The 19,273-nt window shown below is 37.6% G+C and overlaps 1 protein-coding gene across 1 annotated transcript in view; it reads left to right on the top strand.

Annotated features, from left to right (window-relative positions):
* Positions 1-19,034, top strand: part of m1ap (meiosis 1 associated protein) — an 86,628-nt gene extending 67,594 nt beyond the window's left edge. Inside the window, exons 5-10 of the mRNA XM_026268720.1 lie at positions 12,644-12,832; positions 13,006-13,165; positions 14,235-14,376; positions 14,515-14,712; positions 15,437-15,622; positions 17,172-19,034. Of these exons, the coding sequence (XP_026124505.1) occupies positions 12,644-12,832; positions 13,006-13,165; positions 14,235-14,376; positions 14,515-14,712; positions 15,437-15,622; positions 17,172-17,339 (1,043 nt within the window). The 3' untranslated portion in view covers positions 17,340-19,034. The remainder of the gene's footprint in view (positions 1-12,643; positions 12,833-13,005; positions 13,166-14,234; positions 14,377-14,514; positions 14,713-15,436; positions 15,623-17,171) is intronic.
* Positions 19,035-19,273: the final 239 nt, after the last annotated feature.

Raw genomic sequence — 19,273 nt, 5'->3', positions numbered from 1 at the left:
AAAGTTCAAAGTCCAGTCTGAACAACAATGGCAACAAGCTTTGTTGAATATTTATTTAAATTGCATATTTTATGTTGGATCAGTTAGAAACTAGGGTTGGGCCGATCTATTAAAATCCATTTAGAAGGATCACATAATTTAAGATAGGGGCAGAACATTTATATAAATATCGCATGAAGTGACGTTTTTTTTTCTCCAAAAGCAAGCATGATTACAAATGTGATCTTGAGAAGTAGATTAATCTAGATTAAAATGGCTTTGAGAAGGGATTTATCAAGCTAGGTGATGCATTAGAAAAGGTGCTCATCTCAAGTGCTTGAAAAAGCTGTAAACTAATTCCACATTGCACAATGTGCAATTATGCCTGTTTCACTCATATTCCATCTGCAGTGCGTATGCGTTGCATATTTTTTTACGCACCCATGTTAACGGATTCCAGTTGTGTTCCAGGAGCGTGTGTCTGCAGTAGTGCAGCGATTGTTTACGCACCGAGTAGCGAACTGCAAACGCGTCCTGTGTGAAAGCACATCGAGTCTGTGCTGCACCACATACGTAACGCACACGGACTGCATACTCACTGCAGATGGAGTATGTGTGAAACGGTAGCTGGGGTCAGTGGGGCCCCGGTGAAGGTTGTACCAGTTGGCCCTGTTTAGAATTGTCTAATTTGTGGTTTGACTGTTGAAACTACAAAGTAATTCAGTCAAGAGCAGTGAGTGATTTTCTTTCATTTTCTTTGATTAACATTACAGCAGCTACTAGCTAAATTAGGCCCGGTCACTTTAAGAGACGATGAACGCATCCAATATAATACACATCCCATTTTTTTCCTCAACTGTTTACTTTCACTTAAGAAATAACTGACATATTTTGTCGGCACAAGAGCAAAAATAAGCAAATTCGGTGTTCAAGCATTTTGAGACACCTCTCTCTGCGTGAGCCCCGAACACCAGAACATTGCGAGTACTGAATTGGGCTCTTTCACATCTTTTAATTTTTTCAAACTGCGATTTGTATTTGTTCGTTCAGGTGCAGGAGGGACTTCGAGGAGAACTTCGCAGAAGAGAACTCAGTTCAGCGTTGCTGTCCGTGATACATGGCTCTCCATCTCTCTCGTGCGCACCGAACACAGCACGCGAGTAACCAGCTACTCTGTTCAGCTTTTCCGCGTCTTGTGTTTGGATGCTTTAATGTTTAAATCGACAAGCGGTAAGGCTTAAAAACACCTGAAAAGATAAGCTTTCGTGATGATGCGCAGCAGTGGCCCGTCAACTGTCCTGAGCATCTTTTTAGGCTGGCCTCAGCCAGTCGGTTATATAAAATATCAAGGTGAAAGTCATCATAGCTTGCTTAGTATAGACCCAGCTCCCAACCCAACTTTGAGAATAGATTAACGGCAATATTTTTTTTATCGCCCGATAAGAGTCTCCCGTTAACGCAGCACGTTAATGCCGATAGCGGACCACCACTAATTATAACCAATAATTTGTGTCTACAATATTTTTTTCTGTATTTTTCAAATGACAATTTTAGGATTGGTTTTGTAGCAACAATGAGTTTTACAGAATAATTAACTCAATTGATATATAGGGAATTTGAATAATTAATCAGGAATATGATTAATTTAGATCTCAGATGACAGTTACATTAAATTTGATTGATTATGAAAAATAGCTCAATTTGCCTATATCGATAAATAATTACAGGGCATTGTAATTTACTCATTAATATGTCAATATTCCATTCTTCATATCAATTGTTGTGATAGCTCTTACTGTAAATTACTGCAAATCAAACAGCGGTTTGTCCAGCAGACCACTGTTGACCTATCAATTTTCAATAAAGTTATCACGCCTTATAATTCAAGGAAAAATATTCTCTGGCCATGAAAACATTATCCTACCCTTATGATAAATTTAGTTTCTAAATTTAAAGCTTGTAGCTAAAGATCAGACATCTCAGTGACTCGTAATGTGAGTGGGGTGGAGTCCAAGCCAATCGTCAGTATATGGGTTTTTAATAATTAAACTAGTAATACATCAAACTACAAATCACACAGAGTAAATATGCGTACGACAATACAAACAGTAAGCTTTACAAGACATAACGGAATCCAAATAAAAGAAAGAGAGAGAGGGAGAGAAAGTAGAATGAGATCACATAAGGAGCTCAGGTATGGAAATCATAGTCAGTAACTTTTGGAAGCCAACAACGTTCAGATCATAGCGACAATTTAAAGCAGCATTTAAATCTCCATAGAGAAAGTGATACTTGCAAAATGTCCAATGTGAGCGTGGCGTGAGATCGGCGTCGAGCTTGTGAGCTTCGCGCGGTGTTCCTTTTGAAAACAGCGGGCGTGTGCCAGAGGCCATGTGACGCGCGTGCACGCTGCGCTTGATCTTGGCGTGAGCGTGGAGCACGTGGTCCTTTGTTCTGTCCTCGTGCGGTATTTGAAAGGTTCAACAAACAATGTTCCAGAATTCGTCTTCCTTGCGTGGAGAGGCGAATAGTTGAATAAACTTAGTAAAGAAAAGAAAAGAAACAACAAAAACGAAAACTTCCAAAGGAGCCATTAAAATGGCTTTTTCTCTCAGCCCCTGTGCTGAGGGGGTTTGCGCTATGAGCGCGGCGCGTCGCACAGGAGAGCAGCGTGTCCGAGAACCAAGAACGAGAAGAAGAGGAAGAAGAGGGAGGCGGACCTTGTTCGGTCGTTCTTATGGCTTGAAATGGTTCACGCCCCTTTTTCACGTAAACAGCCAATGAAAGTCCGCGATCTGAAACGGAGGGAAAAGTTCCTTTGTCTCTGTGAAGACAGCCCCCCTGGAGATCTAGGGCTTGTCCAAATTCCAGGGATTATTCTAGCAAGTTTGTAATTCAGATAACATACATTTTTCATTACTTTGCTCTAGATAAATGGGTCTGTCAGAGCCTGACGATTAGAACAAGACTAAACATAATAGGTATAGGTGATCAAAACATGAAGTTACATTCAAATGTAGAATTACACATATTTAAAGATTTGCTTAACACATGATAACACTGCAGATGTTGGGAAACATCTAAATGTACAAAAAGGGAATACGTAATACATTTATAGAACATAAAAACTAACCGGTAACGAATTCATTCCATAGAATGCATTGGGGAGAAGATTTGGCTTCTCTCCTCTCCAGTGTCCAGGGTGGTCGTAAAGTTTTACGACCTGCAAAGATGGGGGTTGCAGAAACGTGGCTCTAAAAGTAAGGAACTTTACGCAAGGTTTCCTTTTGTGTATGTTGGAATGTGGTTGGGGGTTTTCATTTCTTCTTTGAAGCTCGCATGGGCATCGTAAATAATTTAAGTCCAGACAGGCTGGCGCCAGGCCAGGCACTTGGTGCAAAAAGAGTTTCATTTGGAAAATCTGAATTAAACACATGAATCGATGATCTGCATATCTGTTACAGTTTATACAAACCCATAATAAGGCAGGATAGATTCTATACTGTATTAAATGGTGGTGGTAGATGAGGAGAATAACCCCTTACAATGTAAAGCACTTTGAGTGCTTAGAAAAGTGCTATATAAATGTAATGAATTATTATAATTATTATTATTATTATTATTATTATTATTATAAATTTCTATTAAATTAACTGTCAATTAGAACTGGATTATTCATATGTTCTATTTATTACCTCGAAATGACCTGAAATGACCCTTTTTAGCTATAGCAATAGTGGGATGCCTTTGTCCATATTAGGGATTTCCTGCACGTTTTTACTTCTATGAATTTTGGCTTTCATTTCGAAGTTGGATACAATCTAAAGATATATCGCTGCATCCTTTGAATGTGACCTCAATTAAAGTTGGAATGTTTAGGAATGATAAACATTTCAAATTTGAAACTTGATTTAACTTCATAAATAACCCCATTTCACTGGATGGAAGAATGATTTGAAGTTATTTGCAAAATCCCTTCAATAGAAGATGGGCAGAAATGCCCTGAAACTTCTTTCTGCTTTGGACTTGTATATGTTATTAGATTAAGGCCCTCAACCTTTTCTTTTTTTTCAGATTTATGATTGTAAAAATATGCTTTAAATGTTTGCATTTTAATTATGTTTATTAATCAAAAAAGTTATTACTTTAATGGGCCGTTTTGGACTTTCTGCGCTAGAGCGCCTTCTGGCTACAAATATGAATGCACTACATGAGAGTGTTTATCATGTCCATATCATCTCGTTTTAGATATTAATAAATTGTCCGGTCAAACATAAACTATCTTGTTTATACAGCTGGACTGGAAGTTTTGTTTTTGCACCCGAGTCAGACCTCTCTGTTATATGCCGAAGCGCAGGGCTCCACCCCAGCAGTTTGAAAAGTGCCTGTCAAACGCCGGCTTGCTTTTCTCCTTCAGCGCCGCCTTTTGTCACTTTATACATTATAAATGTAGCAAAGTTGAATTCTTTGGTTTTAATCTACTCAAGTAAAAGTACCACAGCTGAGTTATACTCAGGAAGTAGAATAAAATAAAAAATGTAGGGTACCTATTAAGCTCATACAGCACACTTCCATTTTTGAGCTCAGACTATGAAATGAAAAAAAAAATTCATCCTACTTTATGTCTTAACTAATTGATATATTTGTTACTATATACCTCCTATAATTTCAAATCAATCAGATCATTGCATACTAAGATATGATTCTCCATGTGTTCGCACTGTCTGGCGGTCATTTTGAAAGCAGTCTAAAAACTTTCTCTAAAAGAGGAGCCCCTTGGGGAACCCCTCCATAAAACATGTATTTTACCACCTGGAATACCTCTTTTGGTGAAAGTTACATCCAGTGAAATGGGGTTCATTTACGATGAAATTAGGTGCATGAATTGATATGAATTACATTTATAATAAACAACTACAATCACAGTAGTATATTGACTGATTTGTTGAACTTCCAACCTTGAAAGCATATAATAATTATGACAACATAAAGCACTGACAAATAAGCCTGGTGTAAACATTAATATACAAAATCACAAAACTAGTAGATTGCAGAAATATAAAAACAAATCTGTTGTTTTACCACACTACTTTAGGTAGTCACTGTAATAAACAAATGTAAACATGTGGACTGCATTTTTTAAACACTGTCTGTTAACCAGTGGTTCTCAAACTTTTGTGGTCGTGCCAAATAATTTTACTAATCATTATGAATAATGCTTTTTTATTTTAAAAACCTACAGGGAAAAAAACACCTGCATCACTTGAAACACAGAAAAATAGCATAGAGAGAACTGTAATTATTATTAATGAAAATACCAAAATACACATTTTATGGAGGGGTTCCCCAAACCGTGGACTTGGCAACACTGTAGCATGCCAACTTGATGCTTCCTCTGAAGACTGCTTAGATGTGTTCGACTTGAAGCAGCGCTGATTAGACGATTGGTGTGTGTCATCAAAATACTGTAAGAGCTATATGATAGCAGACCTCTCCTTTTGCATTCTCTCGCCATACTTTGATGTCATACACTGATCTATCTTCAAGTCCAGTTGAACACACCTCTTTACTTTCGCGTCACCTGACCGAGCATAATCGTAGCCTATGCGGTGAAAAAAATAAAAAATAATAATAATCAAATTTTTTCATTTTGCAATATTATCGCAATTGCAATTAATTGTTCAGCCCTAGCGGATTCTGAGGGCTTCTGGACTGAAGATAGCTCTTGAGTGAACTCTGAGGGCTCCTGGACTGGAGCGGATTCTGGAGTGGACTCAAAAAAAAAAAAAAAAAAAATCCTCCAGGGCCACCAGACTCAGGACCATTGGAGTTGGGTCCTTCAGGACTACTGGACCTGGGACCACTGAAGTGGACTTAGCTGGCTTCTTCCTCCTTGCCCCTCACTTCTCAGTGGGAGTGGTAAGGCCAGGGCTGGTGGGAAAATCCCTGCTTGAGGGATCCCTATTTGTTCTGGTTCAGAAGGTTTGGGCAAAACCTCCTACCTCCATTGCCTGCTGACAAGTCAAGCTATTCACTCCTTGCTTGTGGCAGGAGGGGTAATCCGAAGGAACATAGTCCAAAATAAAGCAACAAAAAAACTCTGGTTCTAGAATAGGTTTCATTATTCTGTCACAGAATGACTCCGGCAGAACTAAACAGACCCAAGTGCAGCTTAATAAAAGTTCAAACAATAATCCAAAACAAAGTATCAGGCAAAAACATAGACAAAAGGTAATCCATAATGACAGAGAAGAAGAAACACAATGTAACAGTTCCAATACTGCAGCAACAAAAGATTGAGCATGGTATAAATAGTGATGAGCTAATGAGTAACTGGCCTACAGATGATAATAATCAGAACAAAAAAGATAGGGCAAAGGACTATGGGAAACGGAGTTCATGGCATTTAACAGTGGAAAGGAGAGTGCCATCAAGTGGACAGTCAAAGGCACAACAACTAGACACTCCCAGAAAATGCAAATACAGAACTTTGTGAGAAAACAATATAAGCTGCTTTGAATAAATGCAAATTAGATAATTAGGGATCAAAATTCATAGAGCAGAATTACATACAAGGTGAGAAAGAAACCATGGAGAAAGTGGAGACAAAGGCGAGTAGGTGAAACTTGGAGAAGGGGAACTGGAGGAAGAAAGGGTGTTAAGATGTAAGGGTAAAAAACAATAAGGAGCATAATGAGAGAATTAACAAGATGTAGGATTGGTAGGAATAAAAGATGTCTGACAGAAAAACGAGGCAAAGTGTAAGCGTGAAGGACAATGACTAACTTAAGCCTGCAATAAAAGGAAACTGAATGTGGTAAGGAAGATGATGTCAAAAACATATTTTGCCTGAAGCAAATGTGCAGAACAAAGAGTAACCATAAACTCCCATTCATCCATGACAGATTAACTGTGACTCATCAGTAGGAGCCTTTTTTGAGGATGTACACATACAGTTGGCTCTTCTCTTGGATCATGCAGAATCTTTGTCCTCGGCCCACATGCCAAAGCATTAGAAGGACATTTTATATGAAACCCACTACAAGCATGCCTGTAAAACCTTGGTAGTCAAAGGATGGAGTAATTTGTTTGCTTTGCCCTTAGAGACAGATTAAAAAGACACATGCCCTCAAAAGTAATTGGGGTTTTCTTTTTTGTTGTTTGTGCTAGCAACATTTTAAGGATCTAAAATCAAATTTTGGCCTTGTGTGATGCAAGGACATGACACTCTCATTTTAGTATTTTTGCACCGAAAAAGAAGCATCATGGATATTTCGTTTTGCTCACTATCTCTGTTTTTATCCCTTTCCAAAATGGAGAAATTGTAGCCCTGTGAAATGAAATGATGGGTGTAGGAGTGTGTGGGTGTGTGTGTGTGTATGGGAGCTTCTGGCTGGCACGGTGGTCTGTCCTCACACTCAGTTTCATCATTTAGTGAGCGTTTCCCATGAGAACGTGACTATGGCGATGATTCTGTTTGTAGAGGATTTAAAAGTAAAATGTTCTCTCTCCCTCTCTTTGCTTTTGATCTCGGCCTGTCTTTGACTCTCTCTTAAAACAGGAAAGCTATTTCCAGTGTGCAGTCTTTCATTTTGCGCCTCACCTTGTTTAATGCAGCGCTTAAAGCATGAGGGGGTTTATGCCTGGCTCTGCTTGTTGACTCTTTCAGTTTGATGTGCCGTTACCTGTAATGTAAATCACAATTGATGAAATTGTTACACATCAAAGAGACATATTTGTTAAATTTGGTACAGTTAATCCCATGCTTACCCTGAGCAGGCAGTTTATGCCAATGTAATGTAGAACTGATTTGTTTAACCCAGATGATCAATTTATGATTTCTGAAAACCAATAAAACTGTAATATTGTGAAACATTAATTATGAAATAATTTCTAGCATAATGTTTTAGTGTATTTTAAATTGTATTTTTTCAGCAGCCGTTACTCCAGTCTTCAGAGTCATATGAGCCAGAAATTATCCTGATATGCTGATTTTCTTCTCTAATAACTTGCCTTACTATTGACAATATTTGAAACAGTTTCTGAATCTTTGTAGAAACATACTTTTTTCAGGATTCTTTGATGAATAATATGCATTTGTTTGAAACAGAAATCTTTTGTAGAATTATAATTGTATTTACTGGCTAAAACTAGAATGAATATGTGGCATATTCATTCAGTGTGGCTAATGGTACGTGTATGGAAGTTTGTGTAAATGGATTGGAGAGGATTTATATTACACACACAAGGGAACATTGCCTTAACTGACAGAAAAATCAATTACCTAAATATAATTTTTTGTTAATGCAAAAAAAAAAAAGTCTCATTTACCAAGCAAAATCAAGTGGTTGCTAGGCCAATTACATGGTTTAGGCTATTAATATATTAGCACCCCAGAGAACCTGTTAAAGGCATAGCTCATAGACACAACATCATATGGGATAAAATTAAACTGAAAATGATTAATTGATGTACACACAATTATCCACGTACTGCATACATTTTATACGTATATCTTATTATATACGATCATCAATCTTATTCGGTTCATTTGGATTTTGAGACTTCATTTTTGCGGTTTACAGCATTTCTCGTCCCCCACAAACACAACATCCAACGAACAAGGCCCAGTGCAATTCATTAACATCTGAGCCTAAGAACATCAGTGGACACTAGATGGCACTAGCCCCAGTCACATGTGCACATTCCATTGAGTTTGGTTTAATGAATGTTACATTGTGTTTTCTTTTTTTCTTTTTGGTTTGGCTATGCTCTTCTACCGTAGAAATATAATAAAGATGTTTTATTGAACTTGTTCTAACTTAACTTGTCTTAAGTTAAGACACAGAATATCTTATATAATTTTTTGCCAAACAAAAACTTAGTGACGGTAGCTTATTTTTATTTTATTCTGGAGATGTTTTTTTATTTTTTTATTGTTTGGTACTATAATCCTCTTTCTTACTCTCTCATTTGGCACAACTCCAAATGTTTCCAAATTCACAATGTTGGGTATTTGAATTTGAATGCTAAAGACTATTATTTATTAGGTCTATGTAAACCAGGCTTTGTACAGTACCAGATTTCCAAAAAAATATGTGCTTGTCCCGAGCACAGGCTGAACAGCACGGATTGTACTACGGGCTGTTTTAATTAACCAGTGTATCTAGATTCTATAGCATATGTATATGTTTGGTTGACTGCATTGTATTCTGATAATGAACAGGCTGCAGCGTTTGCAATGCTCTAGGCCTATATTGGAGATGGCTAATCAGCATTGTCTACTTTCCATAATATCTTTGCATAATAATAATAGCCTACAAGGAAGGAATTATTGAAAGAGGAATGAATGAAGTGGCTTTTAAATAGTAATGCAACAAGCTCATTTTAATGGGACTGTAATACAACGGAAAAGGGCAATGTTGCATTGTTACCTTGGTTAATCATAGTTTGATATGAAATAAGGATTGAAAATAACGACAGAGGTGACATAACTAGATGCAAGATATGTGTCAAATGGAAGTGATACAGGGGATGTGTCATTTGCCTTTTACACTAAGCCATTTACACTCTCCATTCACACTTGCATTTTTCTCACCCTCTCCATCTGGGCCAAATCTACTGGATATGAGCAGCAGAGCACTGAGATGCACATTTCGGCTGTATTTATTCCGAACTCAAATTCAAGGACTGCTGACCTAAACTGTTCTGCACCTCATTAGTTCACATTTGACTTAATGATACAGTAGAAATTGATTCCAATATAGGCTGACAGTTTGTTTTGAGGCATAGGAATAAGCAATTACTTTTAATTAATTGTATCTAACATATTTAAATGCAGCTATTTGACCCTGGCAGTTTAAGTTTAACCTTCTGTTTAGAATGTATGTTCACCAAAGACATGCAGGTGATGCTAGTTTGATTTGACCTGAATATGGCATACAGGAGAGCATGTTCTCCCCTAATTTAAAACCCCAAAAAGCAATTATCGTGAACTGCATCATTTTGGTTTGTTCGTCTGAAAATGCGCCAGATTTTCTTTACATTTTAATTTCCCATGACAGCAATTGCCATATTTGAGATACTTCTCCTTTCCTTACTCCAGCTATAATGCCAGTTAGAGTTTGTTTGGGAATGAAAGATTAAAGATGTACTGTGAAACCCCATTACCCTCTTAAGACCATATAGTGCTGAGAGCACATTAATGATTTAGAGGGACTCAAGAATCCAGAAAGCATGGCAATGATTGTTAACATACATTTAAATTTCCACTTTAAACAAAAAATGAATGTTCACCTTATTTTCTAAATATATAATTAAGATCCTTTTTTTATTTTTTATTTTGACCTCATTAGAGGACGAATTCAGTGCCTTCATTTCAAAATCCAATCAATAACTGATGTACTGTATAGAATCCCATCCCCCTACATTTTTTTATTTCCCGATAATCTATTACAGTCAGGTGCATGCCACACTATGTAAGAAAAGATCAGCACTTCTGTTTCATTATGAATTTAAGGACTATTTGTCTGAATGATTTGATAAAAGGAATGTTGTTTACATTTTGGTCTGTTCGTCAGCACTGATCAGCCACAACATTAAAACCCCTGACAGGTGAAGTGAATAACATTGATTATATTGTTATACAGTGGCACCTGAAAAAAGAAATTGGATATAAAGCAATGAGGCAATTGATTGCCTTAAAAGAGACAAATAGTGATGGCTAGAGGATAGTCAGAGAAACTCCTTAAAGGCAAGTCTTGTTAGGTGTTCCCATTATGCAGTGGTTAGTACCTACCAAAAGTGGTGCAAGGAAAGGCCAATTTTTAAGGATACTTATGGGAAGTGATGTCTAGCCCATCTCGTTTGATCACACAGAAGAGCTGCTATAGCTCAAATTGCTGGAAATGTAATGCTGGCTGTGATAGAAAGGTGTTAGATTACACATTGCATCACAGTTTGCTGTGTAAGGGACTACATAGCCACTGACCAGTCAGAGTGCCCTTGCCTACAGTGGGCTTCAGAACTAGACCAAGGAGCAATGGAAGAAGGTTGCTTGGTCTGATGAGTTTTCTTTTAGATCAAGTGGATGGTCGAGTGTTTATCTGGGGAAGAGAGAGCAGCAGGATGCGTGCAGGTAGTGTTATGCTCTACACAGTGTTCTGCTGGGAAACCTTGGGTGCTGGCATTTATGTTACTTTGACATGTACCACCTAGCAAAAATTATTGCAGACCATTTACCCCTGTTCATGCCAATGGTGTTCCCTGATAAATTGTGTCCTCCCTCCGCAAGATAATGCACCCTGCCACATTGCAAAAATTGTTCAGGAATGGTTGAGGAACATGACAAAAAATTAAAGGCATTGCCTTGACGTCCAGATTTCTCAAGATCTCTATGCGAGCCAGATTCCACAGTACGCATTCAGAGGTCTTGTGGATGTCTTGGCAGCATGAATGGGACTTACTTGATATTAGGCAGGTTGTTTTAATGTTGTGGCTAATCAGTATGAAGCTGTTTTGATACACTATACTTTCTTCCTTTTGTTGCTTGAAAGCTGTAAGTCCCATCTGGGGTGACTTTACAGCAGAGTGGCACAGGCAAATAAACCCAGAGGTCGATGGATGGAAAACATCCTCTGCTAAAGCTTTTTGGGGCAGCTGTGGCCTAATGGTTAGAGAGTTGGACTTGTAACCTGAAGGTCGCAGGTTCGAGTCTCAGAGGGGGAGTGAATGAACAGCGCTCTCTTCCACCCTCAATACCTATAGCTGAAGTGCCCTTCAGCAAGGCACTGAACCCCCAGTTGCTCCCCGGTGCTGGATATACTGTAAAGCTGCCCACTGCTCCGGGTGTGTGTGCACTTGGATGGGTTAAATGCAGAGCACAAATTCTGAGTATGGGTTAACATACTTGGCAAATGTCACGACTTCACTTTTCCAAACTTTGGTTCCTGTTCTTTGCCACTGGATGGAAAATAGCAAACAGCACAGTCTTCATTTCTCCTTTCATATTTCACCGAAGAAAGTTGACAAGAGTGAATGTGTAATGCCATAATTTTATGCAAGACATTTAAAAGCATTAACTTACATTTATGCTAATGTCGGAAATATAAATATTTGTATTATGAGACATTAAATAATCAATAATTTACTGTCATAATTTCACTTTAATTTTAGTTGGACCACTATATACAGTGAAACTGGATTCTGGTTCACATAAATCACAAATTTAGATTACTGAGCCTAAAAAAACATATTCGCAAAAATACATATCACATAAGCACAAGCACATCTTGAGATTTGAACCTTTTTTTTTTTTTTTTTTTTTTTTTTTTTTTTTTTTGGAAATGGTTAACCTTGATGGGATACAGAATTGATTTGACAGCATCCTCTACTGGTTGTTTTAAGTACCACAACCTTCGTCTGACAGGAAATAGGTTTACATAAATTGCTGTTCGCCAGATGTTTTCATCTGTAGAATGAAGCTAAGTTCAGAGGTTAAACATCTCAAAAGGGCCATAATAATAAAGACACAGGAGGAAGGTCAAGGTTTATCACTGCTTGGATTCAAACTGCCTTTTTATTATGAACTGATGAAGAATTATGTTGCCAGGAAACAGGAATGTGATATTTGTCCAAATCAATTTTATTTCTCTTCCTCCTGTAGAGAGCCTGATGCTGGGTACAGAGATGGACCTGCAGCTGGTGGAGGGCACCGTTGTGGCCTTGGAGAACTCTCTGAAAATGTGGCTGCATGATCAGGGCGGAGACAGAGAACACCTGCACTTGTTGTTACCCCCTTCTCTCACATCACAGGGTTCTACTCCACACCCTGCCAACAACAGGCCAAGCCCAGGTAGAAACGCACACATGGATTCTGCACCCACTAAAATATTCATTCGGAAATCATTTTTTTCTGTACACAGCTCCAAAATTTCATATTTTAGTTAAGCATGTGTTCTGTTTTTTGTGTCTGCTTTTCAATGGATGGGTGGGTGATGTTGCTTATGCTCATGTGCCCCAATGCAGTCTGTTTGAAGTGTGACATGCAGGAGAGACTTCTCAGCCCAGCCCTACTTCCCAGCACACCTGACCTGGGAGTGAAGACTGAGAGCATGCAAGATTTCCAGCCCCTTAACAAAAGTCTGGCCAATCAGAACCCCTCGCCACAGTGTCTGCGAGTTGTCAAGTACAGTTATAGCTGTAGTTCTATTTTGTTTAAGCAAATGACAATAGATTAGCCTTAAGCATCACTTTGACATTTTTTTTTTATGATTTAAGGTTTAATCACAGAGTCCCCAGACTGCTGTGATGTCTGTTTTTTTAGCATCTGTTGCTAAAAAAATGCTGTTTTCACTCCACCGCTATTTACACTTAATAGATATAATAGTCGCTGCCATGTTTTTAATATATCACAGATCTAGGGAAGTCTACAATAGTGGTTTTGATAACTATGTTCATATACAGTATATTCAACAGGAACACAGTTTAACTGTGGCTTAACTGAAATATAGTTAATGTACAATTTATGCTGTGTGAAGGGAAGAAGAAAAAAACGGACTATGCAAAAGTCAATATGATGGAGTCAGGTTTCTATCAAACAGACAGCTCTGTGTTTGAGTCTTCTGTCTCCCAGACACAGTCATACATTGTATTCCCCTTGAGAGTTTTGCATATGATTTTCATGCACATGAGGTCATTCTTCCGGGCACTGTGATACTACTTGTCCCCACTTAGTCATTATGGGCCAATATGACATATACTTGCATAATTCCCTTTCAAGCATGTGCATCTTTTTATCAGTTTTACTCAAACAGGATTTGTGTGACGTTAACCTCTTTTAAAGAAATTAACTCTTGTTCAACAGGGATGCATTCTATTGATTAAAAGTGGCAGAAGTTAAAATGATTTCGGATTTGATGACATGCTGTTCTTTTCCAAACATTCAATTCTTAAAATAATCAATGTATCATGGCTTAGACAAAAAATATTAAGCAGGACAACTGTTTTCAATGTTGAAATAATAATAAGAAATGTCACTTTCTTATTGTACCAAATCAACATACCTGTATAAGAATGATTTCTGAAGGATGTTGTGACACTGAAGACTGGAGTAAAGGCTTTTGAAAATTCATTTTTTTAAACATAGTAAAATAGATAGTAAATAGAAAACAACTGTTTTATTTTATTATTAATAGTACTCTGGGATTAATCTAAAAAATAAACATTCAGATCTACCTGTTGTGTGTGTTATGTAGAGTTCTTCATGCCGGTGGTGTGTGTCAGTCTGTGCTGTATGGATTACCACTCATCATCAGACCAACCTCATGCTGGCAGCTGGACTGGGATGAAATGGAAACAAACCAACAGACATTTCATGCTCTCTGCCACATACTAAAAGTCAGTGTCTTGACTGCATGTGTGTGTGTGTGTGTGTGTGTGTTTGTTTGTGTGTTCATAGAGCACAGCTGTGCGATAATCTGTTATGTTAGAGATCTGAAAATGTTGTTAAAAACCTGAACATTTTTGTTTAATTAGAACCGTGACTGGTTCCTTTTGGTGCGCTCAGAGTCGGGGTCAGGTTCAGGTTCTGCTATGTTCTCCTACTATATACTTCAGTCCTCTGGTTCACTCTCTCTGCTTTTGAAACCTGTGCTGACACGAGAACTTACACTACCCTGCTGCCTACCTGTCTCAGTGGAGGAGCCACCACTTCCTGCACTCGCCACTGTGGAGGTACCATTACATTATAGACTGATATTATAGACTAGTAATGCATGTCTCTGACATACAAACTTGGTGTAAAATTCACTGAATGGCTAAAACACAACTCAATTCTAATATTTAGCATCAACGAATGGATCTCTGTAATGAGAATAATGTTTTTATAGGCATAGTTCCTCCTAAAATGACATTTGTTTCATCATTTACTAATCTTCATGTCACGCTAAGCCCCGTTCACACCAAAACTTGTCTGTAAGTGCATGCTCTTATTTAATTTATTGATCTTATTATATCAGCATGCTGTCTGATTGGCTGTCGATATTTTTTTCATTCATCAGCTGAAAAAAAATCATTCTGAAATTGGTTAAAACGATATTGTTTCTCTGTGCCTTTATCGTTATAGCTGTGGTGTGGATTCTCCTATTCTTTAATACTGAGAACTATTTTTAGTACTATATCTTAATTGTTATCGTTATAGTTATCATACTTCGTGTGAACGGGCCTTTAAACCTGTATGACTTGTTTTTCTTGATATGAAGAATGTTCAAGAAGGTTAAGTTCCAGTAACTTGAATGATATATTTTCATCTTCTACAGAAAAAAGTAAGTCATACAGGTTTGGAACGACTTGAGGGACTTGAGGGGTTAAGTAAATAAGATCACTTGCACTTTACAAACTTATCGTAATTATTTTTGATATAACACCTCTATGATGATCATGTGACCACTGTTTCCAGAGCTCCCTGGATCAGCTTGAGAAAGACCCCGTCTTTAACCCTCTCTGTCTGGACTCCAACCTTTACCCACACCTTAGAATTAGAGGTTTGCTCACCCGTTCATCACAACCATTTGGAGCACAAGGCCAGGGCCGCGGCCATCGCAGGGGCACCAGTCGACCACCAGAGGGCTCCACACAGCGTCAGGTTAGAGGAGTACAATTGAACAATATGTCTTAAGATAGTAGAATAGAACAGAAGATGTGTGTTTGCTATAATTGGAGGTGATAGCTGTAGAATTATTGGTATTATAATGACTTTTGATTAACTTCTTAATGCTCTAGGGGAAACTTAAGAAATAATGCGGTTTTATTATACCATCATTATTAAAAACTGAGATATGATAAACCTCTCTGATATGGTTGTCAGTGGTGTTGACATACCATAAGTTGACCTAAATAGATTAGATTTAATCAGTTGAGATGTCAAGCTTTAGAAATGTTCAAACACTACTCTTCACATTGTGCCATTTTAGTTGGCCTCTAAATCTGAATACAAATTTTAGAAAAACTAAACTGCAAATAAATAGAGAGGAAGTGTGTGTGTGTGTGTGTGTGTGTGTGCGTGAGTGCTCTTGTTTTTGTGACGTATCAGGAAACAACTCTGTATAATGACATGGGTATGACACAGGTATTACAAGGAGAGGGTGACTTATGAGGACATAACCCATGTCCCCATTTTTCAAAACGGTTATAAATCATACAGAATTAGTTTTTTTAAGAAAGTAAAAATGCACAAAGTTTCCTGTGATGGTTAGGGTTGGTGAAGGGCGATAGAATATACAGTTTGTACAGTATAAAAACCATTACGCCTATGGGATGTCCCCACTTTTCACAAAAACAAACATGTGAGTTTGTGTGTGTGTGCGTGTGTGTGTGTGTGTGTGTGTGTGTGATGTTGAAAGGGGGAAATTATTGCCCCAGAGAGCAAAAACGAAACCAAGCACTGGCCTAATATTGAAACACCCACGCAAGGGGAAGACAAAAAGAGCGAAAGGGAGAATGAAAATGATAAAGAGCAGTTAAAATAAATGGGTCCCTATTTTGGAACTCTCCACAATCAGACTCGGCATGACCGATTTTCCAGCCACAAGCACTTTGTGATGTCAAACTATCATCATAAATATATTTGTGATCAATAGAACGATACGCTACAAAAAATATTGAGAGTGATTATGCTAGTGCACTTAGGAACAAAAGTGACATGACGTATTTATATTTTATTTAAAGCATGCAAGTTTCACCAGTTGATAAGGAGTTTGTCAAACCTGTTCTCCAGCATGATTTTTACGATGATTCAAAGAGCATTCTGTGCTTCAGTGGAAATGGAACATCTGATCATCAGTACAGTGTCACATGATCACGTGTAAATTTACTCATTTGATTAGTGTCCTAAAAATAGTGCAAGAACTTATCTTATGAACATTTATTTATAGATTTATACGTTGTTCTTTGTTTCAAAATGAGATTTTAACCAATTTTAGAAAATCTTGCCTAAAGGGGCTAAAGCTGCATACACAATGACACTTACAGTTAGGCATGGAGGAGGAGCTAAACAGACATTCAATTCATTCAAGACTTTGGTTCCAGTCAAAAACAAAGCACACCAAACAAATCCTGTAATAGTTGTTGTTGTTGTTTTATGTTTTGCTGTTCCTTACTCTCTCCTTTTTCTCTTGTCATTTTTAATATGGAAGGTTCGGCAGTCTCAGAGTCGCGTGCGAGCCACAGTGGCCCCGCTGCCTTCCATCCCTTCAAACAAGATGCCTCGCCGTTTACTAACCCTCAGCCACTCGCGACCCTGTGCTCCTGCCCTCTTTTTCCAGGACAATTATGAGGAGGAGGACCCTTTGATGATCCAGTAAGGATAAAGAGAGAAAGCATAAAACTTTCACTATAAGAGGAAATTGCACATTCACATTCACACTCACACTCACACTGACTAAAAGCAACGGTTTCTAAACTCCCACAGACAGGATGTTACTTTCTTGCACATGACCAGATATACACTTATACGTACAGCTAATTTGAAAAATATATTTGCTATACAAATTTGGTTTACTATTCAGAGAAGACTGTACTGTGTAATGGAGAACAGTACTGAATTTAGATTAGTAACACAGAGCAAATATTAAACACTCAATATACAATATATAGCTAGCTTAATATATAATATTAAGCTAGCTATAGAGACCATTCCTTATTTCTGGCTAGGTTAAGTTAATTATTCGGTTTTCATAATACAGTTTAGTAGTGCAACATCACAGCTCGATTTATCTTCTTAAATCTGAAAACTATTACAGCACAGATTAAATAACTTTATTACTTCTCCAAATAAAAACTTCAGCAACTTTGAGACTGACACTGCAAAATCAACCCTCATATACAACCCTCATATTCCCAGACAAGCTGTTTTGTTACCCTGATGTTTGCAATTAAACCAGTCCTCATAGTAACTAGCATGATTTCACTCTTGGAGACGTAATTAAACTAACTGTTGTTCCATACGGTTTAACAAAGCCTGCACCGCAACTGGGGAAAAAAAATAATTGTAAACTGCTGAGGCTGCTAAAAGAAATCAAATACAAAACCACAGAACTGTAAAAGGACAAGAAGAAAGGCTGTTTAAAGAGAGATAACTGCCTTCTCAGTTTAACTGCTGTGGCTAGAAGGCTCTGTAGAGAGTTGAGGAGGAAGAAGGCCGAAGTTGTGGAAAAGTAGAGCCATTGTCTTCCTTTATGGAAGCCTCCAGTGCAGCCCCAAGGGGGACACACTGTACTCATCTGAGCAGGAATTCAAGGCCTTCAATGAGTTACAGAAAGCGAAGAGAGGGGAAAAGAAAGAAAGAGGTCGCCCTGTGACCTCTGAGAACAAGGTTCTGCATTGGAGGCGCTGGTTTAGAGTTGCGAGAGCTGTGGGACGTGACTCTGAATGCATACTGAGGTCAGAGCTGTAATATTACTCAATGGGCCTCTCTTACTAGACCCCATCAGTATTGCCTCATTAAGTTTTCCGCCATTCCACCCACCTGGCACCGCCTACGCCTTGTCTTTATGACATCATGCTGAGGTTTGGCATTGTGCAAACGGTACAAAAAGCAGACATAGAGTGAGGATCTCACGTCATTTTCCCCTCCTTTTTTCATATTTTACGTTCACGATGTCCTAACTTTTTCAGCTGTTATGAAAGAGATTCAGTAGGGAGTTTTTCTCTTATTTTTAAATCGTTTTCCAAATGTGTCTCTACTTCTGGTTAACTAATGTTTTAAGCCTGCATTAAGAATATTCATTGTTATCAATTTTTAGTCCTGTTAATCTTTGTAAACTCTTTATTTAAATTTTACTTCTATATTTTTATTAACACTATATTGTAAATGGTTATAAAATTATTAATCAATGTTGTGTTTTGCTGTTGCCCTTTTAAAAATAAAACACCTTAACAAACTGACATTTTACATGAGAATGAAATCAAACAGACAAGCCTAAACATTGTAAAAACTGTTTGGAGAATTTTTTTTTTCTTCTTTTTTTGTTAATAATCCATTAAAAAAAGAACTGGTAAAATTTTACCTTTTTTTTTTTTTTTTTTTTTAAAGGGAACTGTTAGGAATCTGAGTTTTTCAAAATCACTATATAACTACATAACACATACATTAGAATAACAGTAAAATGTCTATATCAATTATATTATTAATTACACCAAGAATCAGTCAAAAGATGTTCAATTAAATGTTAAATAATATAATATATTATTTTCCATTGTGCATACTACAGCCTTTTTGTTAAAAGTTCATTTTATG

This window comes from Carassius auratus, chromosome 7 (genome assembly GCF_003368295.1).
Source record: "Carassius auratus strain Wakin chromosome 7, ASM336829v1, whole genome shotgun sequence".
NCBI classification, from domain to species: Eukaryota; Metazoa; Chordata; class Actinopteri; order Cypriniformes; family Cyprinidae; genus Carassius; species Carassius auratus.
The sequence above is the reverse complement of the archived record's forward strand: the minus strand, read 5'-3'. Positions and strand labels throughout refer to the sequence as shown.